The 21277-nt window shown below is 43.1% G+C and overlaps 3 protein-coding genes, 1 long non-coding RNA gene and 1 other non-coding gene across 5 annotated transcripts; all 5 read right to left on the bottom strand.

Annotated features, from left to right (window-relative positions):
• Nucleotides 1-1320: 1320 nt before the first annotated feature.
• Nucleotides 1321-4819, bottom strand: LOC119129260 (transcription factor Sox-19a-like). The gene is made up of 2 exons (XM_037262398.1): nucleotides 3815-4819; nucleotides 1321-2420 (listed from the first exon to the last, which is right to left on the bottom strand). The coding sequence occupies exons 1-2, from the start codon at nucleotides 4471-4473 to the stop codon at nucleotides 2162-2164; spliced, it is 918 nt and encodes a 305-aa protein (XP_037118293.1). The 5' UTR covers nucleotides 4474-4819; the 3' UTR covers nucleotides 1321-2161.
• A 1157-nt stretch (nucleotides 4820-5976) lies between these two features.
• Nucleotides 5977-7878, bottom strand: LOC119128823. The gene is made up of 3 exons (XR_005099083.1): nucleotides 7686-7878; nucleotides 6644-6682; nucleotides 5977-6550 (listed from the first exon to the last, which is right to left on the bottom strand). It is a non-coding gene; the product is annotated as an uncharacterized LOC119128823 (long non-coding RNA).
• Nucleotides 7879-7957: 79 nt separating this feature from the next.
• Nucleotides 7958-12976, bottom strand: LOC119128822 (eukaryotic initiation factor 4A-I-like). The gene is made up of 11 exons (XM_037261622.1): nucleotides 12865-12976; nucleotides 11729-11771; nucleotides 11514-11646; nucleotides 11271-11410; nucleotides 11024-11192; nucleotides 10371-10480; nucleotides 10137-10280; nucleotides 9930-10067; nucleotides 9753-9842; nucleotides 9347-9426; nucleotides 7958-9273 (listed from the first exon to the last, which is right to left on the bottom strand). The coding sequence occupies exons 1-11, from the start codon at nucleotides 12885-12887 to the stop codon at nucleotides 9129-9131; spliced, it is 1215 nt and encodes a 404-aa protein (XP_037117517.1). The 5' UTR covers nucleotides 12888-12976; the 3' UTR covers nucleotides 7958-9128.
• Nucleotides 10568-10706, bottom strand: LOC119129767. Its single transcript, XR_005099307.1, has one exon. It is a non-coding gene; the product is annotated as a small nucleolar RNA SNORD10 (small nucleolar RNA).
• A 752-nt stretch (nucleotides 12977-13728) lies between the features above and the next one.
• senp3b (SUMO specific peptidase 3b) lies at nucleotides 13729-20322 on the bottom strand. Its single transcript, XM_037262168.1, has 12 exons — nucleotides 19969-20322; nucleotides 18898-19023; nucleotides 17848-18513; nucleotides 17518-17631; nucleotides 17310-17421; nucleotides 17065-17212; nucleotides 16241-16288; nucleotides 16060-16137; nucleotides 15853-15990; nucleotides 15609-15692; nucleotides 15454-15504; nucleotides 13729-14573 (listed from the first exon to the last, which is right to left on the bottom strand). The coding sequence occupies exons 2-12, from the start codon at nucleotides 18983-18985 to the stop codon at nucleotides 14463-14465; spliced, it is 1638 nt and encodes a 545-aa protein (XP_037118063.1). The 5' UTR covers nucleotides 18986-19023; nucleotides 19969-20322; the 3' UTR covers nucleotides 13729-14462.
• Nucleotides 20323-21277: the final 955 nt, after the last annotated feature.

Below are 21277 nucleotides of genomic sequence, written 5' to 3'. Positions count from 1 at the left end.
CACCGACATGTTCCCATGAAGCCAAGGCGATGACTATACGTCATCCGCCATGTCGCGAAATGACGTCATGTTTAAAGTGCCAATACATACACACGTGGACAAAATCGTTGTGACCCCTCTGTTAAAGAAAGAAAACCCCACAGTTTTCACAGAAGTAAAGAGAATCTAACAAGCAATTAATTGAAACTAAATAAATAAAAATTAACCAATGGAGATCAGGCATTTGTTTTGAATAATTCGACAATCATTTAAAAAAAATCGTGATACTGGTTTTTATGTCCACATTGCCAAAGCAAAACTCGAGAGCCTTTAAACCACATGAATAGTAAACACAAAAGAAGTGTATATATGTCATCTAAACCAAAGATTTTTTTTTTATAGAACCCCCCCAAGAATATTTCAATTTCGACGACAAACTTCATGACATCGTAGAAGATTCCAAAGACCCAAAAGTTTAACATAGCACCAGAAAAGAGTTAATAATAAATCACACACTCAAATCAGTTCAATTCACAGACAGGTTTGATTAACTAGTCAACAAAGCCTGCCAGCCTAAAAAAACGAGATTGAATCAACATAGTTTTGCTCCTCGATAGTTTTGCTCCTCTATTGTAAAAACCCTGCAACAAACACTATGCCACATTCAAAATCATGTACAAATAATATTTTTCTATTACCTGAGAAAAGGCGCAGTGCAGTTGCTCGCCATCTTGTTGCATATGGCCATTTTGTCCACCTGTGTGTGCACCACACTTAATGGAACGCACTTAATAGAGGCCTGACACCATAAACGAAAGCAAACCGAAACACAAACTACATTTGTTGTCATACACATTCGCGTACTCTTGCTGCGACAGTAGTTCAAAAATGGCGCCACTTCCGGGAATGGGCGTCGCTAACACGCCACCCTTCATGGTTGGCGCCCTCTCACGGCCAGTTGCATGAACAGCAACTGTACAGAACTTTTACAATTTTTTTAAGAAAGAATGAAGCCGGTGTCTAGAATGGCTTTTTAAGAACATGACTGAAGGCTTTTGTATCGTAACTCTTAAATTAAAAACATACAAACTTTTTTTTTATGGGAACGTATTGGTAGACTTTTAAAGAGACCCCTTTCCCACCTTATTTGACATATTTTAAACATATTTCAGTCAAAGTAAAAAAAAAAAAAAAGAAAAATTCTACAATATAAGAATCATTTTTCAATGAATATTTAGCTCCGGACTACATAGAATGTGAGTCACACAAATACTCATTTGTAGAGAATAGAAAACAATATGCCCGTTTCTATTGTTATACACGTAAATAATAAGACACAACTGAGACTTACTTTTTATTAATAGTCATGAGAGTAATAAAGATTTTTTTAATCAAAAAGGCAACAAGACTCTTAGTATAAGAGCCTATAATGTGTACATTATTTACAAAACCGCTAAATACAGTAACTAAGCCTCACAATTGTTTCTACAGAAAGGATAAAAATCAATTAAAAAAGTAAACATGACATTTAAAAAATTTACAAAATATCGTTAGTAATGATGTAGACAAACCAAATGTAGGTCCATAGCAGCAGCTACTGTACAGTATATACACACACGCACGCGTACTGTATATGGAAGCCAACGGTTGGGGGGGGGGGACTCGTTTGAATTTTTTTTTAAAAAACACACGTACACTTGATGGTTGACAGCAGCAATTCCCAACCAAATTATCCAATTTTACATGGAAATTGCGTGTGTGGGGGTGGGATCTTTTGTGCAATGAGTTAATTGATGATTATTTGCAGAGTGTATTCTTTTGATGCTATGCCGTGGGATTATTCTAATTCCAGCAAGGTTGGATCCATTTGGTTTGGAAAATGACTGTGGGCCATGGGTGAAGTTAAACAGCAACGTTAGCAGGATACATCATCTTTACACATTCAAACTAATTGATAGGCGTGGAGAGGAAGGGCGAGACAAGTGCTTCGCCACCCTTGCAGTAAAGCTACTCAAAAGGAGTATTTCCAAATTCATCTATTTTGTCTTCAAAAGCAAAAAAAAAAAAATAGAAGCACAAAGAATCAATCTAAAAGTGTATTAAAAACATCGTACAATGCCGAATGAAGACGCCCCAAAGGAGCGGCATTGGCCGAGAGTGCAGACTGTCCCGTGCAGTTCTACTAGATGTGTGTTAGGGGTACAGTGCCGGTGAGGTAGTGCTGCTGGACGCCGCCGTAGCCCCTGGGAGCGGCCCCCCCCGCCGGGTCGCCGCCGTCGCCGCCCCCTGGGATGTACATGCTGATCATGTCCCGCAGGTCGCCCTGCAGGGGCCCCCGGTGGTGGGTGGGCGTCGGGGGGGAGTGAGACACGGCTTCCGCTTTCACCATGGACATGGGGACCGGGCTGGGCTGCTGGGGGCTGCTGCTGTACGACATCGGGCTGTGCATGGGAGATTTTGGTTAGAATAGTTGGCAGCGGTACATGCAAAAAAGGATCCAAATATATATATATATATATATATATATATATATATATATATATATATATATATATATATATGTGTATGCGCTGCTTTTATCCATTGCTGCCGTTTAGTGTGTCACTAGTGTGCTCATTTACAATAGCCCGTCTATGGCGTTTAACAATATTTTTTTTTTTCTATATACAGTTTGGTTGGTTTACAAATGAACAATTGATTATAGAGTAGTCAGGGAAAGGCTTTTATTGGCGTGAGGTCTATTTGATTGAGTTAACTTTAATGTATTTCGTGAAAAAAATAGAAATAATTTATACATGTAAGCAGCAGCATAGACTGCCACACATTGGATGGGGCCCTTTTTTGGAGGGAGGTACCATTTGCTTTTCTACCAATAAGAGGTACTCTTACATTTTCTCAGCTGCAGAGCTTATCAGATGACTGATATTAGTGGTGAGGCATTTATGGAGAGGTCTTTATTTGCACATATGCAGTTAAATGTTACATAAATATGACATTTATATTCAAGTGCAGAGAGTAGCAGGTGTGTATTAGGGGTACGCGTTGAGGCAGCACTGAAGCATTGTGGGTACACGGACCACACACGCAAGCATCAAGTGTTCCTGATCAGCATTCCAGACACAGCCTGGATGAGTAAGGTGCAATCCAAACAAGCAGGATACACTAGTTGCCACCTCTTTGACGTACTTAAAATCACTTTTAAAAAACCCTTTCAAATATAACATATTTTGATTAAAAAAATGTTTGAAATTTGGGGCTAAATATTAGTGCAATATTTTCTCCAAAGGCTCCAAAAGATCCAAGGTTGAATGAACGGTTCTGCATTTTTTTTTGTTCTAAAAATAGGTAATTTTTTTTCGCATACTGTATATGAATCGTCACTGAAGACTGTGTGGGCGCCAAAAAGATCACTTGAGGTAGATTGTGTATTTTAGGTGGTATATCTTTTTCTTTTTTTTTTTTTTAAACATGTGAAAAACAAGACTGAACGGACAAAATGTCACTTAAGATGTTTGTTAAAAAACGAAAAGATTAATGCGTTACATAAAATACGTTTTAAAATGTGGAAAACTCTTTACAAGACTAAAAAAAATTATTCATATCATACAATGTAGAACTTATTTGCATACATTACTTAAAATGTCTCAAACATTAGATGACATTCTTCCCCGTCAGCCTTTTTAAGATTTTAAAACAAGTTTTGAGATTTCTTTGCTTACATAGATTTTCATTTTCACGACATTTGTCGATCTTATAATGAAAAACTTTTCCCGCATATTAAATTTTTCTTTTTCCCCTTCCCCTAAACACTGACGCTCTTTCCAAATGAGCTCACCTGTACGAGTTGTTTCCGTTCATGTAAGTCTGAGCGGCGGTCATGGCGGGGGGGTACTGGAGGGCCGACAGGTCGTAGCGGTGCAGCTGCTGCGTGTAGCCGAGCGCTTCGCCCTGCATCCCGGCGTAGCCACCCGCGGGGCCCCATCCGTAGCTCTCCATCCTTGGGCTGGCGCCCTGGCCTTGCGCAGTCACCAGCAGGTTGCCCGCAGCCAGCGGGTACTTGGGCACTTGTACCGCGTCCTTCTTGAGCGCCGGCTTACTCTTGCGCCGGGGCTTGTACTTGTAGTCCGGGTACTCCTTCATGTGCACGGCCCGCAGGCGCTTGGCCTCGTCGATGAACGGCCGCTTCTCGGCGTCGCTCAGCAGCTTCCACTCGGCTCCCAGCCGCTTGCTGATCTCGGAGTTGTGCATTTTGGGGTTCTCTTGGGCCATTTTGCGCCTCTGACCGCGAGACCACACCATGAAGGCGTTCATGGGCCGCTTGACCTTATCCATGGGGTCACCTCCGCCGGGAGCCTGGAGGGCGCTTTTGGAGCCCGGGTGAGGCACGCCGTTGCCCGGGGTCATGCTGCCCGGAGGGACCGGTGACATGCCTTGCGCCGCGTGGTGCACCGGCTGCCCGCCGGGCTTCAACTCGTGTTCCATCATACTGTACATGTCGACGCTCAGGATAAAGGTTCGAACGACAACGAATGTTTAGCTCTTTTGGGGATCGCCGTGCACCTGGCCGGCAAAGTCCACCTGGTGTTCCCGCAGCTCGCGCGGGAGCACCGGGTGAACCGAGTTAACTTATTAGTCTTGACGCCTACCGGTCAGCCGTTTTCTTCAAGTCCGTCCAAAAACACGCACAAGTTTGTTATGTCGTTTTTGTTTTTTAAAGCAGGCGCTTCGAAGATGAAATACATAAATAAATAAATAAATACTTGGCTCTCTTCGTCGCAACTTGTTATTCTGAACCACTTGTTGTTCGAGTGCGCCCTCCCGATTCAAGCCCAACTTGCACCCCCCCGCCCCGGCTCAATCCTTTTCTCCAGCCGGCCTCTAACCGACCAATCAGGAGTGAGCGCGACTATTAGCATCTCAAAGACTTTTTGGGGAGAAAGCAGAGCGAGCCAATATCTTAATAAGGGTGAAATGAGGAGAGTTGCACAAGCTACACTTAAAAAAAATCAAAACAAAAATCAATCAGTCAATCTTTCATAACTAATGTCAACTAGCTTTTCTTTGAATTGGAAAACAGACTGGGTAGCAAGGGAAGGCAGAAAGGAAAAATCCCCAAAAGCCAGACAGGGGAGTACAAATATGTTCTTCCAAGGATTGAAAAATCAAAGAAATCTCATTGTATAAACAGTGGGACCTTGAGATACAATCACGTTGCTGACTTTTTGCTTTGACTTGTGACCAGAAAATTGAGGTATGAGTTGGTGCATGGTGACAGTCAACTCAAATTATGAAGACAATTACAAGCTGTCTTAAGAATGCTGCTAGCTTAATGCTAACACATAATTGAAAAGGCTATTGAGGGGGCTAAAGGATAGCATAGCAACTAATATTTCACAAATGGAGCTGCAACACATGTCGACAGACAATACTCAAGCACACAATACTCTAGAACTAGGACTATTCGTTATCCTCTGCTATTAAAATAACTTCGTGAGACAAAAGGAACTTAGATAGGAAATTCAAATGAGACTACATTTTAAAGATAACTATGGAAAATCATAAAAATGAAACAAGTACACAAAAAATACAAATCAAGATAGGCTAATGAATTAAAATTAAAACAACCTAAAATAACTGAAAATACGGTAATGATATTAACATGAAATCATACAAATTACAAATACAACAAAAATAAAAATAAGCAGTATAAAAAGCTACCCAATATCTAATGCATTTAATTATTATACTGTAGAAACAAAAATAAAAAATTCACATAAATACGACATAAAATGCAATGAAATAAAATGTATACACAAATAAAAGCTTAAATGGACATTTGATAGGTAACATTAACCTCCAACATCAGTTGGACCAGCCAGGACATTGCTCGTTATGTATGTACTATTATGACTTTTCAGGAAGTTTTCAGAGTACTTTTCTGCCCCCTAGAGGCTGAACTTTACAGTATGCAGGAAAAACAAACAGATAAAACCAATCAAAGAAGTTCTAAATTTTATTGCTCCTTCAAAAGTGGATGCTGCGTCACACGACTTGCTTTTGCATTAATAGCATGACTCCTGACTCCCATGTGACGGAACTCACCGGATGGTTGGGAGGGGTCACTAGTGTGCGGTGTTGATGGAAAGGAGGGGAAATGTGAAGGAACAGAAATTAAGTGGGGATGAAATCAATAAGTAAGGATGGCCGCGATGATGGAGGCCGAAATGGAGGAGGGATGAAAAGGATGAAGGGATGGATGAGGAAGGGGGAGCAGCGGTGTGTGCATGTGTGTGTGGGGGGGTGATTTGAGGGTGACAGGCCTCCCTGAATAGGCCTCTATTCTCCCCTCTGCTGGCTCCTCTTCTCATGCAAAGCAGGCCCCCGTTCAGCCTCCCAGCCATCCGTCACACAACAGAAAGAGCCTGGCAGACCCTTTACGAGCCTCCCACTCCGCATAATCCCCCCACCCAGCACCCAACAGGGGGTGACAGGGGTGTGTGTGATGGGCCAGTAGGGGGGATGGGTGTGCATGGGGCGTAGCCTTGAAAGAAGGAGAAGAAGAAGGGGCCACCTAGAACGACAGCACATTTCGCTCTGCGTTTACCAACACATGTAGGAAATTGTGGCATTCATAATGACATTCAAATTAAGTGAAATTACTCACCATTCCACATGGCAGGTCATAGCATGGTGGGCCAAATGTCTACAGTGGAAAGTAGGAGACGTTAAAGTAATTGCCGTGTAAAACGAAGGAAAAGTACTCATCACTCCACGTAGTTTGACGGAATGCTAATAGGCGAAATGCTCAATATATATATAAAAAAGTACAATTAAAGGTGAAGTCAGTGCCCAAATTGTCTTTCCAATATGTTGTATGCAGTCCCACTAGTCCAAAAACCGTATTCTAGTTAATATTGTGTTTGCAGAATATGAATTAAGCAGAGGACTGAGCAATTGTGGTGTCATTTTAAGTCGACGGCAAGTGGCAAAATGGCCTCCCCGAGAGGTGGATGAAAAGAGGTGGATTTTTGTCATTCATAATCTGCAAACTTTACATAATATTAATCATAATACTGTGTTTAGACTAGTGGGGCAGGACACAACATTAAACGACTCCTGCCTGCACAATAACACTAACCAAAAAAATAAAACTACTTATTTGATGTTGTCTGACAGTTGTCCATGTTTGCTATAACTTTAGTCGATTTAGTCCTCCCAGTTGCTACAAAATAGTAAAATGGTTTAATTTGCCATCGTTCTTTTTCACATTTTATGCCATTTTGTGTAAATATAATGCGTATGAAGAGTGTACAATTAGGTAAAACCACTCAGCATTCACGTTGGGGTTGTCGTTGTTGATTGTATGGGGAATTAGCGCCCCCTTTTGGAGTTTGTTCACATCTGCAGAAGTATTAGGAGCCACGGAATAAACCCGACCGATTGTACGCAACTACGCTTGCAGGCAAATTGTTTCGCCAAATATAACGGTGAACAATTTTGATATTTTTGTGAACTTTGACGGTGTTGACGAAGTTGACTAAAGTAAAGTTCTTTCTCAATTGGAAGTCATTTTAATGAAGAGTAGCCCCCTCCAGTGGTGAAATTAATATTGTTTAAAATGGCTTCTCATAAGGCAGGCTTCAGCTCGGTCGTAACTTTGTTCAGTCTTGACGTCGCCCTGCTTTAGAAGGAATTACAAATGTTACCTTTGTGCCGTATGTAATTGTTTAGTCGATTGCAGTGTTTCTTGTGAAACGATAGTCAGCGTCACACAGTCCTCCACGACTGCAACGTTTAAACATTTGGGGCGTGACGGTTACAAAGACGGAAGCAGGAAGTGTCCTCGATGATTCCCGATAGGCAAAGGTGCAGGAGTCGCGACATTCCCTATTTCGGCATGGGAATATGCCAACAAAACTCTTAAGATTGGACATTTTATTTTTACACTCAAACTCAACAAGGCAGATTACACTGTTATAAAGGTGATATTTTTATTTTTTTTTAAAGCCCATTAAAAATAAATACTATACAGAATCCAATGTAGAAAATTTTGATACACTGTTTCTGTCTCAAAAAGGTTAACAATTTATTTTTCTGTTCAAAAACGGAAAAAAAAAAAAAAAAAAACACCATACACCTCCAAACAAAAGACAGGTTTTAAGAGTTAGGAGGCTGTGGAATCTCTGAACTGCAAGTTTGGTCCTTAAAGAACAGCAAACACCCAAAACCACCCACCAACCGGGCACACAATTTTGTTGAGGTAGATCACACAAAGTGGCCACCATCTGAATAGAAAATAAATGCAACCTTTAAAATACACAAACTACAAAGAGGACCGGGCAGTTGAGGAGGGAGGCAGTCTCAACTATAATACAATAAGACCCCACCCCGCCAAAACCCATCATGAACCAAACTCACCGTAAATTCTATAGGCAGCCGTCCTCCACTCAATGATCATAAAAGGGACAGAAAAGGATGCTGATAGAACTTGTAAAATGCAATAAAAAGCTCATCTTTCAATTTGTTTTGGGGTTGCTCTAGATTAAAGTATGAAACAGCATTTAAGAGTCTCCAAACGGTCAAAGTTGATTTTACTATGCAGGTCTTTTTATTGAACATGCCCTGTCTAAGTCCCCAATGAGCTGGATTCAAGTTAAGTACATCGGAGGTCTCCTTAACACTGTTTGCGTGACACCAAATTTTCCAAAGGATGGCCTCTAGGATACTACTTTGGGTTACCGTTTAGTTATTGTTCTGGGATGCTGTCACTAAGGTTGTGCTTTTTTTGGGCAAGGGAGAAGGGAGTTTCCCATGGTTAAAAACGTCATGTCGATGATGCAGGTTAGCACAAGAACGCCCGCCCCAAACAAGAAAAATAAATGCTGGAATGTCCACATTAAATTAAATTTCAGTGAGATTATGTCGCAAACAGTGTTAAGCAGGTTGAGTCAAAAAGTAATTTGGGAGCAGGGAAGGAATCAAGGCTGCAAAGTCTTCCTTCCACAGTGGGAAATGGTCAAGTCCACCAATTTGAAATTGTCATCAAGTTTTTTTTCCCTCATTAAAACTGTAGATGTGGGGGGGGGGGGGGGGGGGGGGGGGGGGAGAACAAGGCCGGCTGGATTTTGCTCGCTCTTTTTTTTTTCTTTTTAGAAAAGATCAGCCACATTCATTGGCATCTCCTCGATGGTGGTGTTGTAGAACGTCTCGATGTCCCGCAGGATACGCTTGTCGTCATGGGTTACCATGTTGATGGCGACTCCCTTTCTGCCAAAACGACCGCCACGACCAATCCTGACAGTGGCAAAGGAGAGTGGTTAGGTGGGCCATTGGCATGTCATTTTTGGACGACCACAGCACGACTTACCTGTGGATGTAGTTTTCCCTGTTGGTCGGAAGGTCGTAGTTGATGACGAGAGAGACCTGTTGCACATCGATGCCACGAGCCTAAGGAGGCACGCGGGTTACTTGTTACACCGGGATATCGTCATGTGAACGGCACACGGGAAATGTGGTATGCTATTTAGTTGTTGATCAGGGACAAGAACCCAGCCACAGTGGAGTGCAGACAGCAATTTCTCTACCAAGGAATTTTCAGTCCTTCACCAACACCACAGTTGGAAGGAGAGGGTATCCTGGACAGCCCCCCCCCCTCAAGTTGTTACATTATGCAATTAATTGAGGCAGAGGCAATACAATACAGAGCGGAATACAAGTGAGGCACTTTTAATGGATGACACTAACTTGTACATCAGAGAAAATGAAGCACCTACCAGCAGGTCAGTGGTGATGAGGACTCGACTGGAGCCGGAGCGGAACTCCCTCATGATCAGGTCGCGCTCTTTCTGGTCCATGTCACCATGCTGCAACACAACAACAACAAGAATGCCGTTGTAACTCCGAGGCGCAACATGAGCAAGTGATCGGTTTCAAGGCAGCGGACGTGTTACCATGGCTGAAACGGTGAAGTCCCTGGACTGCATCTTCTCAGTGAGCCAGTCCACTTTCCTCCTTGTGTTGATGAAGATGACGGCCTGGGTGATGGTCAGGGTCTCGTACAGATCGCACAGAGTGTCCAGCTTCCACTCCTGGAATGGTCACCAGCAATTACCATGGAGCCTCCTTTGCCACCCTTATGCCCAGGCCTTCACACAAACCTCCTTCTCCACATTGACGTAGAACTGGCGGATACCCTCAAGGGTCAGCTCCTCTTTTTTGACCAGGATGCGAATAGGCTCGCGCATGAATTTCTTGGTGACCTCCAACACGTCAGCCGGCATGGTGGCTGAAAGTAGGACAACCTAACAAATAAAAAGAGCAGCATTTGTTTAACAAACAGAAAAGCAACCCCGGTTGCACGTTTCACAAACAAAGCCCTGAGGAACTCTGACCTGGATGGTCTCATTCAGTTTCCGGAAGATCTCGTAGATCTGGTCCTTGAAGCCTCGGCTCAGCATCTCATCAGCCTCATCCAGAACAAACATTTTGATGGTTTTCGGCACTTCAAATGGGGAGAAAAAAATTAATTTAGTTCAACTACACACAGGTGACAATAAGACCACAGCGACCATTACAGATAACTGCAAGCTGTATTCAGAAGTGAGTATGATCATATCTCGGGATTCTTGGCGGGTCGCAAACTTTGGCCGGCAAAACGTCAGCCAGAGTCACAACACACCACAGCGCTTCCAGAGTCAGTTGACACGCATGGGTTTCATCATCATACAGCAAGTAGCTCATGTTCCTCTATTCCTCACAAAGGGCCATGTTGATGTTCAGGGTAAGTGACATTTATCTACAATATGTAGCAGAATAAAGCCCTGAAACACAAGGGACCACTTTCCAAATCCAGGGCCAATAAACAGTAGATACCCATTGAGAATAAAATAATTCATTATATGATGCATCCAGCATTTTGCAAAAACGTCATGCCTGAGGAAATGTAAAAATGAGGCATCTTTTAAACAAAGCGCCTAACTGTTTCAAATGGAAAGGTTTTCTTTTATTTAACAAATGGTGTGCTAGAACAACAAAGCCAACTCACCGATGTTCCTGCGGTTCAACATGTCAAAGACACGGCCGGGGGTCCCCACCACAATGTGAGGGGCTTCGGCCTGCAGCTTCTGGGCCTCGTTGCGGATGTTGGTTCCGCCGATACAAGCATGGCAAGAGGCGCCCATGTAGTCACCCAGAGACAGCACCACTTTCTGGATCTGATTCAACGCACAGAGAGGGAGGACATACTTGTAACAGGTCAACTTCGACGCATGCATAACCCAAAAAGGCCTTACCTGTTGAGCCAGCTCCCTTGTGGGGGCCAAGACCAAAGCCTGGGTGCCTTTCAGTGCCACATCAATCTGCTGGAGGATAGAAATTGCAAAAGTGGCAGTCTTTCCAGTGCCAGACTGGGCCTGGGCAATCACGTCATAACCTGAAATGCAAAAAGGAACAGAAGATTGCAGTTTGTTGTGCTACCAAACTTTTCTTATAAAAACATTATGGGACAAATGGGTAAAAAAAAAAAAAAAACTCACCCTTGATACAAGGAAGAATAGCTCTCTGTTGGATGGCAGACGGCTTCTCGAAACCATAGGCATAAATTCCCCGGAGCAACTCTTCACGCAGGTTCATATCATCAAAACTGTCCACGATTTCGTTCCAGTTACTCTGCAGGGGGGGGAGATTGAAAGGTCAACGTTACTGGTCCAAATTGATGTTTGAACCACCTGACACTAAAGTGGAAACTTACCTCAATGATGCCTTCCGGCTCCATACCTTCGGGGCCATTGTCTCTGTGGATGAACAACAACTTTAATTCTACTTCACTTTTTTTTCTCCCGCCCCCCCCCCAAGGTGCATCTCTTCACGTGTAATCAACCATTTAGTATCGAGCAACTGAGCAAGTACCACACGTCCATTCAAACAAGTCCGCCATTTTAGCTTCTCCCGTTCAAGATGGTGGTGGCTACACGGTCGATAGGAGATGCTACGAAAATGAACCACGACCTTACTGAATGCGATTAAATCACCTACATAACACTTTAATTTGCACAACTCAGCCCTGTATGTCGCGTTAGTTTGTCAAAAGAACTATGAAAGCTAACTCTTACTAGCATCGCGGCGCTAACTTTTCTTCACTGCCGCCGCGTTTTTTCGTGGGGCATCAGCATCACCACCGATGCTACAGAGTCAGCCATTACAAGAAAAGAAACAATACGCCCACTCAAATGCAGCAAAATGTAATTTTCCTCACGATCGGGGGCCTGCGGCCTACTCTTCCGGCATTGTTACCACAGGCGTATCCGCCGCCAACATGTGCCAACAACCTCACCTAGCAAAAAAGCCTACAGTCCTCTTCGCATCACATTCGGCCTCAGAGTCAACGAGCGAAGATATACAAGTGGCAATGTTGCACATATTTTCCGATTAAACAGCTCACAGCGTAACGCTGGTTGAGAATTAAATAGCTTTTTTTTCTTTACACGAGAGGCCTACCTACCGCTTTCACAGGCAGTCACATGCTACACCACCCGGCGACATTAGCTGCAGCTCGAGGCTACGCGTTAACCCAACCCAAATATGTGGTAAAACCACTCGAAAATAAACAACTAACCAAAAATACAATCAGAAAAAAATTACAAAATTAGACATAGAACGATTGATAGAACGCCGACAGCGAAAACCGGCACATTTCGTGAGGAATAGCTTGCATTTCCACGTAATAGGCCCGAACGCAAACTAATAATCATGTTCCGTTTAACAAGAGAATTATATGTACAATACTGTATAAATACATATATATAGAGAAACAATGATGGCAATTATGGAGGAAAATCTACTCCGGTACGTTTCTGTAACTCGTTTGGTCGCACAAACACTCCTTACCTATCATCGTTGTTTGCCGACATTATTACAAAGAAAGAAACTACGGCGAAAATGTCTTATATACGTCGACGATACAACCAAGCGTTCTCATTGCAACGAGCCGCCGTCATTTACAGGTAGTCCCGCCTACAGTGGCTTTTGATTGGTCCAAATGTACGTCAACGTTAAATGGGTGGGCCAAAAGCCTAATGAACATCACTTCCGCTTTGAGAGGAGTTGAACAAAATAGCCAATCTTTCTCCGCTCAAAAGATCGATTTGTAGTCTTATTCTCGAAATGGCGCAAATCATCATGTTTTATGGCCTTTAATACAATGATGTTTTTATTCAGTCACAGTTTTGTAGAGTGAATTAGAGCACAGGCCGTCCATTTGTGAACATTTCAGCAGATCCAGATCAGATACAATTTCCCAATTATTCCCTGCTTTAATGCAGTTCCCAATTAAATGATCAAAGACAGTTATTAGCCGAATTGTTTTTCCGTTCATTCCACGATTTCTATGTCTGTTTTTCTGGTCCTGTGTCAATAAGCTAACCTTCCAGGCTGCAGACAAAACTGCTACTCTATTCATTGTTCCTTTTACTCTTTCACCAAAATGTGCTTCCAGAAGTACAACTAACAGAAACTGTTGAGCATTGACCAGTGCTGAAAAACAACCATTATCATTACCATTAACCTGTGGCGTAAACGACAGGTCAGTTTTTCTTGGGTCACACTTGCATAAATTCTCTATAGTGCATATAAAATGGTGCATCCCAGTGTTGCGCAATAAATACATTGAAATGAACTCTTTTTGTGTTCAGCTAAACCACACATGCCCATACACGCAAAGTAGTTTGTATTTGTCTCAGAAACACACAAATATCCATAGGCCAACTTTTTTTTTTAATTCTTTCTAGCAACCATTATGCATTGTAGAAGATATATAAAACAGTCAAATCACAACTTTTAGGAGGGGACAGCAAGGGCTAAAAGTATTTTGTAAAAAAAATAGGAAAATTAAAAAAAAAGGTTCCGGAGAATAATTTGTTTGATTGAGAAGAAAATAGCCAATTTACTCTTGTCCCCTCCAGACAAAAATAAAGTACTCCTCCCGTATTAACAGTTGTCAAAGCATAGCAATATATTTTCCGACATGAACGCATGTATATAAAAAACACAGATAAATGCAAAGTAAATTACCTCAGTAAAGGACACGTCACGTGGCAAAGGAAAAAAAAAATTGTTGGCGACCGTTGCTGCCCTGTCAGCACAGGGCCGGGGAACCTTTTGAACAAAATTTATATTTGAGAAAAAGTAAGACAGAAGTCAGTTATATGTGAGGCCTTAAACGCTTGGAGGTCGGGGCACCAGCAGCTGCCCGATCATCACAACTGGGATGAGAATGAACCATTGGTCATTTTGTACACTCAGACATCATTTAGCAAAGAAAGTGAGAACTTTTGGAACCTTTGGGCTTATCTACACGTGTAGCTTCCACTGAAGAACCCACAAGAGTTGGGATGATCGACGATGAGGTGTTTGCTGAGAGTGTTCTGTCTTGGGCGCCCCCCCCACCGTGCTCCATCTCTCTGTGGCTGATGTGGTTTCGGTGGGGGTCACAGGGTGAGCTTACAGTGACACAGTTCTTTGTACATTTGCCTCCGCAGGCGAGGCATGTCCTGCTGACCGAAGGTGAACGGCTGCCCCAGGGCCAGACACTTGCAGTACTGTACAGTTAAGGCAGCGGAAAGACAAAACGGACAAATGGTCAGTCCGGCTCGGTTAACTACCAGCCTCTGAACGCGAGGTAGCGATGCTTTTTCAGCCTGCCAGAGACTCTGAATTCTTACATTTACAGTGGTACCTTGACTTAGGAGCTTCAGATATTCCAGGAAGTGAATTAAAAAAAGCAGAGCAGATGCACTTTCAGCCATTTCAACCACAGGTCAAACACTTCAATACAAAAGCAAAATACTTGCATGGACCATGAAGAAGACAAAAATATGATTGTACGGTCAAGGTACCACTGTATCTAAAATAAATACTTTTTTTTTACTTTAGTAACAACTGTGAATCAAAGCAACTGCCTTGTTTGTTGAAACCATTCCAACTTAGATCCAACAGAAATTTTCAGCATAAAAAAAAAAAAAAATCTGGTATAAACTCTCTGTATAAATGTGAATGACTGATTTGTGTTCCCAAAGGGTCATTCACCTGGCCGGTGGTGAAGCGGCCAATCTTCCCTTGGGAAGAGAAATCAGCGCATTGCTGTGAGCAGACGGCGCTTCTTTGGGTCCAGATTTGGGAGTTGATTAGCATCTCAAAACCAAGAGACTGAGAGCAACTATAAAATCTTTGAAAGATGTGTGAAAGAAATTGTTTATGTTGAACCCAAAGCTCTCTAAACGAGAGGAGAAGGATTGCGTCATCAACTATTGCCACCTGCTGAATGTATGGGTTATGGCCACCAGCACAGAGTAAATACCTCGCCCTCTTTGAATAAACACCTCACTTTTTCCCCTAATCAATCGATCGAGCAATCAAATAAATAAATGAATCAATGAATGAATAAATAAATAAATGACAAACACTCCATAACAGACTTACCTGTAACACAAACGCCCCGCAGTCGCTGTCATTGTTCTGCCGGCCCACTTTCTGAAACACACAATTCCGCACAGTCTCAGTAACGCACAGCGGAGCAACTGAAGCGCCACATGAACGAGTCAGATGCAAATATGAAAGATAGTTGTGTGTCTCACCATTTTGAAAAAGCCTTTCCAGCCGGTCAAAAAGTCTTGCTGGTCTTTTTTGATGGCCTCCGCTTGCAGATACTTATAAATGTGCTGGGGCAGGGGGGGGAAAAAAAAAAAAAGCACACAGACAGATTCGGGGTCAGGCAGCGTGAGAGAGGGTTTCACGTGCAAAACGTTATTCGATACATTATATTGCGGTTCACTACATAACAGAGGCAGCTAAATGTAATCATCGGCTTTTCTGCACCACCTTGGGGCAACGCCTGTTGAGGGTCCGCTGGGAGTCAAAGTAGATGATGGATTTCCGAGGAATGTCAACACTGACCAGCGACCAGTGGACCTCCAGGTGGATGGGTATCAACAGCAGATCCTTCTGGAAAATATCCACCTGGCAAGGAGGGAGCCGTAAATGTACACATATCGTCTGGTTTCCGCACGTCAAATAGCGCTCGCTTACATTTTTCGTCCACCGCTTGACTCCTTCGTAGCCTTTTGTCCTTAGCTTGTCGTAGAAAAAGCTGTTGAAAAAGTGAACCTGAAGAAAGGACAGAAAAACGGACCTCACCAACTGATACATGGATGATGGAATCCTGGTAAAAAAAAAAAAAACTCAAAAAATTTAATTGGTCAGTGCGCACCTTCTCTGGAACCGAGTCCATGACGAGGTCGCCATACATGTTCATAATCTGAACAAAACAAGAAAAGAACAACAATTAGAACCATCTTGCAAGACAAATCAACTACAAATGAGCAGCTTTAGGTGTATTAACATTGTGAAAGGTCAGGTTAGGGTTATAATTAATATATGCCAGCAATTAACCGTTTTCAACTGAAATAAATCGACTAATATTCTAACTGAGCTGAGTTTCATCTTCAAATGTGTCTACATAAACAACGCCCTCTGGTGGCCAAAGCATGCACACTAAAATGAGCAGCACAATGCCCATTGAACTGTCATAATACACAAGTTGTGCTTCCTTACATTTCTTTATGCCGAATTGTATGCTTCGTTACATTTCTTATGACATTACGGCATGCTGACATAGAATACTGTAGAATAATATTTGTGTCATTAAAAAACACACTACAAAAATGGTCTGTATTTTGGGGGCACGGGAACAGATTTCCAATTTATTTCAATGGGGAAAGATGATCTGAAATGCCAAGAGAATTAAATGCTTAAGTCAAGGCAGCACTATATGGGGACTTGTCAAGTCGTATTCATCCGGTGAAAAGGCAGGTTAGGCTTGATTTGATCAAAATTGCTCATTTTAAGGGTTAGGTTTACCAGGTAAAGTGTAGTTGTAAAAATATAGCGCATTATTTGATCAGGCATAATAGGACTTACTGTATTAATCCTGTCAGGGTTAGCCTTATTGTTATTTGGAATTGTCAGGCTTTGGGTTACCTGAATGCATTTTTGAGACTTTTCAGGCGTAGGGTTTATTGCTCGCGGTGATACCTGGTCATTGAGCCAGTTCTGTCCATAGAGCGTGCCGAGGTCATCCATGGTAAGAACGTGACGTTTGTAGTTGACTCTGAAGGTTTTGGCCAGAGCTGATCCCGAAGAACGCTGGAAGGATTGTATCAAATGTTGGACCATGCTTTTCCTAGACAGCATTCAGGTAGAGAAGAGTGGGGGAGGGGAAAACAAGATGAGATTATACAATACCAGACAACAAACCATGTTGATGGAATGCGCCTAACCTGTGCGGCTGTGCAAAATTCTCACTGAAGATGTCCTGAAGCCTCTCCACGATGTCGTCTACGTGGATTGGGATCAAACTGCCATATTTCTGAAGGGATTCTTCCAGAATACCTGAGCCGCGCCAAAAAAAGGGATCAATCAGATTAGAAGGTTACGCAATACTGTGCAACGCGAGTCGGCTGCACAAAAGGGGCAATGAACGCTGACCTGTTACGCAGCTCACGTGCTCCTCGGAAAGCGTCGGCTCCGCTCGTTTGTCCTCCACTTCCCGTCTGCCTCGGTCGCCGTGTCTGTCTGGGGAGCAGCCGCTTCTCTCTGGATCTGCGCAAAGGCGATGGAAAAACATTTCCAGTTGGTCTTTGCATGACCCCTGGTGGATTTTACGCTCATCTTGTTTAAATAGGTACAAGACGAGGGGGATTTAAGGTAGTCTCTTATTAACCACCAAAAATGTCTGACTTGAATTACTGCAATGTTAACTGGCGCAACAGTTGTAGGCTTGGCAGCAAGTTAGGTCAATTGTGTGGATCCGAATACCTCTACCAGCCTCTGTGAATCTCTCGTCGTCGCTGATATCGTCGTCAGTGCACAGCGACTGACGATAGCGTTTTATACTCCTTTGCTTGCTGTAACAATTGTACTTCTGTCCTTTCAAGCTCCAACGGAGGCTGAGGGAGTACACCCGCTGGGCCCGTTGCCGCCAGCTCTTCCATTGCTGGCTCAGCCGAGAGCCTAGGGCGCCGGGGAATCTCTGCCGGTGACGGGATCGGGCGCGCCGCAGGGCCAAGTATCTGTGGAGGTGGGGCTCCGACGTCTGCCTCCCCGTTCCAACCTGAGGGACCGACGCTGCCTCGTCCTGCTCCGTCCTCACGTCTTCTTCTTTCTGCAACGCTCTAAAGTTTGCATGTTGGTAATGTTGGCTGGACTGGGGAGGAAAGTCTGCCACGTCCCACTCTACCACAGCCCCCTGCTCTTCATCCTCGTCTTCTATTTCTTCTTCCTCCTCATCATCCTCATTCTCCTCCCAGCAGCCGCCCTCAAACTCGTCGTCTGCGTCCTCGGCATCAATGTGGCCCATCCTGTCCTCTTCCGCCTCATCCTCGCCGCTCCATACCCTTTCTTTTTCACCCAGGCGGAGGTGCATGGGGCTGGGGATGCTGTGGTCAGACACCGGGACAATGAGGTGGTCTCCGGGAATCCCACCTACCAGTAAACAGAAGAAACATTCATAACATTTTTGATCACTTCACATTCTCAACAGCACAGTGGGGCACATGGTCAAATTCTTATATTAATGCCTTAAATCTAGTGTTTTTAACTTTTCAGGGAAAGCACAGCACTCCTATTTATGAAATACAATCCAAAGAGAATGGCTAATCCTGTTTGTATTAGAACAGCAATATAGCCTTCATGCATGATACATTGTAAGATTTGTCTGGGGTGAGGTAAGCTTTTGAAACAGCTCAAATAATTAATCACTTGGATATCTATCTACAGTGGCCCTTCATTGATTGTACCGGATTGTACCGGCACCTGACCACTCAAAATGAGGACCAAAACCAAAAAAGAAAGAAAAAAAAAGACCACCTCCTCCTGTGTCTTCCTGGCCCACTGCAGTCAGACCCAGATCTCCCTGCCAACGGTTCTGGGTCAGGCTACCCCCACTGTCTCGCATTATCCACGGACACCCCGCCACCTGCGCCAGCGCGACACCTACACAGACCCACAAAATAATCATAAAAACAGAAAGGCAGGTAGAAAATTCCAAACAATATTCACTGTCCCTTTATTTTATGCAGATAGAGTTGATATGTCATCTTTTAAATCAAGAACAGAGGAAGGGGTGAAGGATGGAATCATCACAAGCAGCAGGCTAGAAATAAAAACGGAAGAGGAAGGGAAAGAAGACTTAATAGAAGGGGAAAGGATGGAAAGATGACTAAAGGGGAGGATCAGGGTAAGGAAGGTATAGGGAACTAAAGAAGGATGGAATGAAGAATGAAAGGAAGCAAGGAAGGACAGATGGAGGGAGGGAAGTTGATAGAAGGAAAGACTTAATTTTTGAAGGAATGATGGGAGGGTGTAAGGAAGGAAAGAGAAATGGGTGGAAGGGTGGGAAAGGATAAATGAAGTGGTGATGGAATTTGACCCTACATAATTTGGTTAGGTTGCCTTATATTAAACAGGCTCGTGGATATTTAGTTTGACTTAAAAACAATCAAATTATTAATCCTATTTGTATTCAGGTTAGGATTAATCTAATTTGCCTTTGCTACCAAAAAGTTCGAAAGCCTAATTTTCACACATGTAGAGCATAAAACAAGACGTTTGTGCTCTAATTGGGATACAGCATAGGAACACTTCAAAATTTGTTAACGGGCTAATGTTAGCCGAGAGAAGCTTTATTGGAAAATGGACCCGATAAAGCAATAGCGGCGGCATATGACAAAAAAAGAAAAGCTGAAGAAAACGCCTTCTTATCGACGCCTGCGTTCTTTTAAATTTTCTTCTTTTTTTTTTGTGCCGGCGGGTTAGCCATGTTGTCGTTGGAAACGCTTGCTAGGCTAGCTGGTTAGCATCTTGGTTTTTATTTTTATCGAAACGTCACATCACGTAACCCCCGTGCGGCATAACCGCGCGGCACAAGTGCACGCTTACCGTTTAGTCACCAATGCTGAGTAAAAAAATATCCGAAGGATGTCGAAGCGCGTCGAAAGTGTGTCTTTTTGTGTGACAAAAACAGATGCTAAGTATGATGCTAACACTTCATTGAATGAAGTCAGGTGTGGGGGACTGTCGGGAGACTGGAGAAAGCCAGCTGTCGCCTCCTCTGGCGAAAAACTTCAACGCGACGGTTTAAATTCAGCAAACAGTCGAAGGGGACAACTTTAGTGTCCGCATAACGCCAGACGTGAAGTTGGAATGTTTCATTTGGCTCCGAGAGCTAACAGAGGAGAGCGGCTCTCGTCATCATGTCTTCGAGGCCGTCGCACAGCAAAAGCGTCACACAGGCAGTTCCGAGAGGAAATCCCAGCACAAAATAAATTCCGCAATCTATAAAAAACTTTATTTTATTAATTTTTTTAATTCAACAAGCTGATTCTATACTGCTTTTCCGGCCTTTTTAAATAAAGTGTACTGCTGTATAAATGTGATGTACAGAGCAATTTGCTGAGCAAGTCGTTGGCATCGGGCAGTCATCTCACGATTTGGGGGGGGGGGGGGAAATCTATACCGTGGATGTGGTTTTTTTTTTTTTTTTTTACAAATTAAGGAACAACAACGCGTTGAAAATGTTTATAAGAACTAGGAAGTATATACGCTATAGAATACATATAGATACAGGGTCTGCCTAAAGTTGATATAACCGTGTTAAATTATTTTAGGCAAAGGCCGGGACAAGACGGTAGGAGTTAAACAAGGACGTATAGAAGGTGACAAGGAAGGATAAAAAGAAGTGAGGAGCCTCAAACAAGGATAGAAGGAACGATGGTCGGAAGGAAGAAAGCAAGGAATAAGAAAGAAATGAAGTATAGACGCAAGGAAGGGAATGAGGTTGGGAAGGATAAAAAGATGGTAAGAAAGGTCAGAAATATAGAAGGAAGGATGCGGGTAGGATGGAAGCAAACAGAAGCAACGAGGTATAGCAGCCAACGAGGGAAGAATGAAAGCAAGGAAGGCAGAGGGATGAAGATTTGGATAGGGATCGTGTGAACGAAAAGGAAGGATACAAAGAAAGAAAGAATGTAGAAGGGAACAAGGAAAAGGAAGTAATATAATATACCGTGTGTAATAGTATAGCACAGAGGTGTCAAACTCAAGGCCCGGGGGCCAGATACAGCCCGCCACATCATTTTATGTGGCCCGCGAAGACAAATTATGCATCAAATTAATGTGTCATTACTAGAATTGCAAATTGTCTTCACTTTTAATATCTTTTTTTTTTTTAAATGTTTGACCAGTTTTT

This window comes from Syngnathus acus, chromosome 10, assembly GCF_901709675.1.
Source record: "Syngnathus acus chromosome 10, fSynAcu1.2, whole genome shotgun sequence".
In the NCBI taxonomy this organism is placed as follows: domain Eukaryota; kingdom Metazoa; phylum Chordata; class Actinopteri; order Syngnathiformes; family Syngnathidae; genus Syngnathus; species Syngnathus acus.
Note: the sequence above shows the minus strand (reverse complement) of the source record. Positions and strands in the feature narration are given on the sequence as shown.

What these genes read in the sequence shown, in the direction of transcription:
- LOC119129260 (XM_037262398.1), bottom strand. Translation starts at nt 4,473, where the DNA reads ATGTACAGTATGATGGAACACGAGTTGAAGCCCGGCGGGCAGCCGGTG. An exon ending in AACGGAAACAACTCGTACAG is followed by an intron (nt 2,421 to 3,814) that starts GTGAGCTCATTT and finishes TCCCATGCACAG; the next exon opens with CCCGATGTCGTACAGCAGCA.
- LOC119128822 (XM_037261622.1), bottom strand. Translation starts at nt 12,887, where the DNA reads ATGTCGGCAAACAACGATGATAG. An exon ending in CAAGGGAGCTGGCTCAACAG is followed by an intron (nt 11,193 to 11,270) that starts GTAAGGCCTTTT and finishes GCGTTGAATCAG; the next exon opens with ATCCAGAAAGTGGTGCTGTC. An exon ending in TCATCACCACTGACCTGCTG is followed by an intron (nt 9,427 to 9,752) that starts GTAGGTGCTTCA and finishes GTGCCTCCTTAG; the next exon opens with GCTCGTGGCATCGATGTGCA.
- senp3b (XM_037262168.1), bottom strand. Translation starts at nt 18,985, where the DNA reads ATGCGAGACAGTGGGGGTAGCCTGACCCAGAACCGTTGGCAGGGAGAT. An exon ending in ATTCACAGAGGCTGGTAGAG is followed by an intron (nt 17,632 to 17,847) that starts GTATTCGGATCC and finishes GCCTTTGCGCAG; the next exon opens with ATCCAGAGAGAAGCGGCTGC. An exon ending in GCACGTGAGCTGCGTAACAG is followed by an intron (nt 17,422 to 17,517) that starts GTCAGCGTTCAT and finishes GGCGCGGCTCAG; the next exon opens with GTATTCTGGAAGAATCCCTT.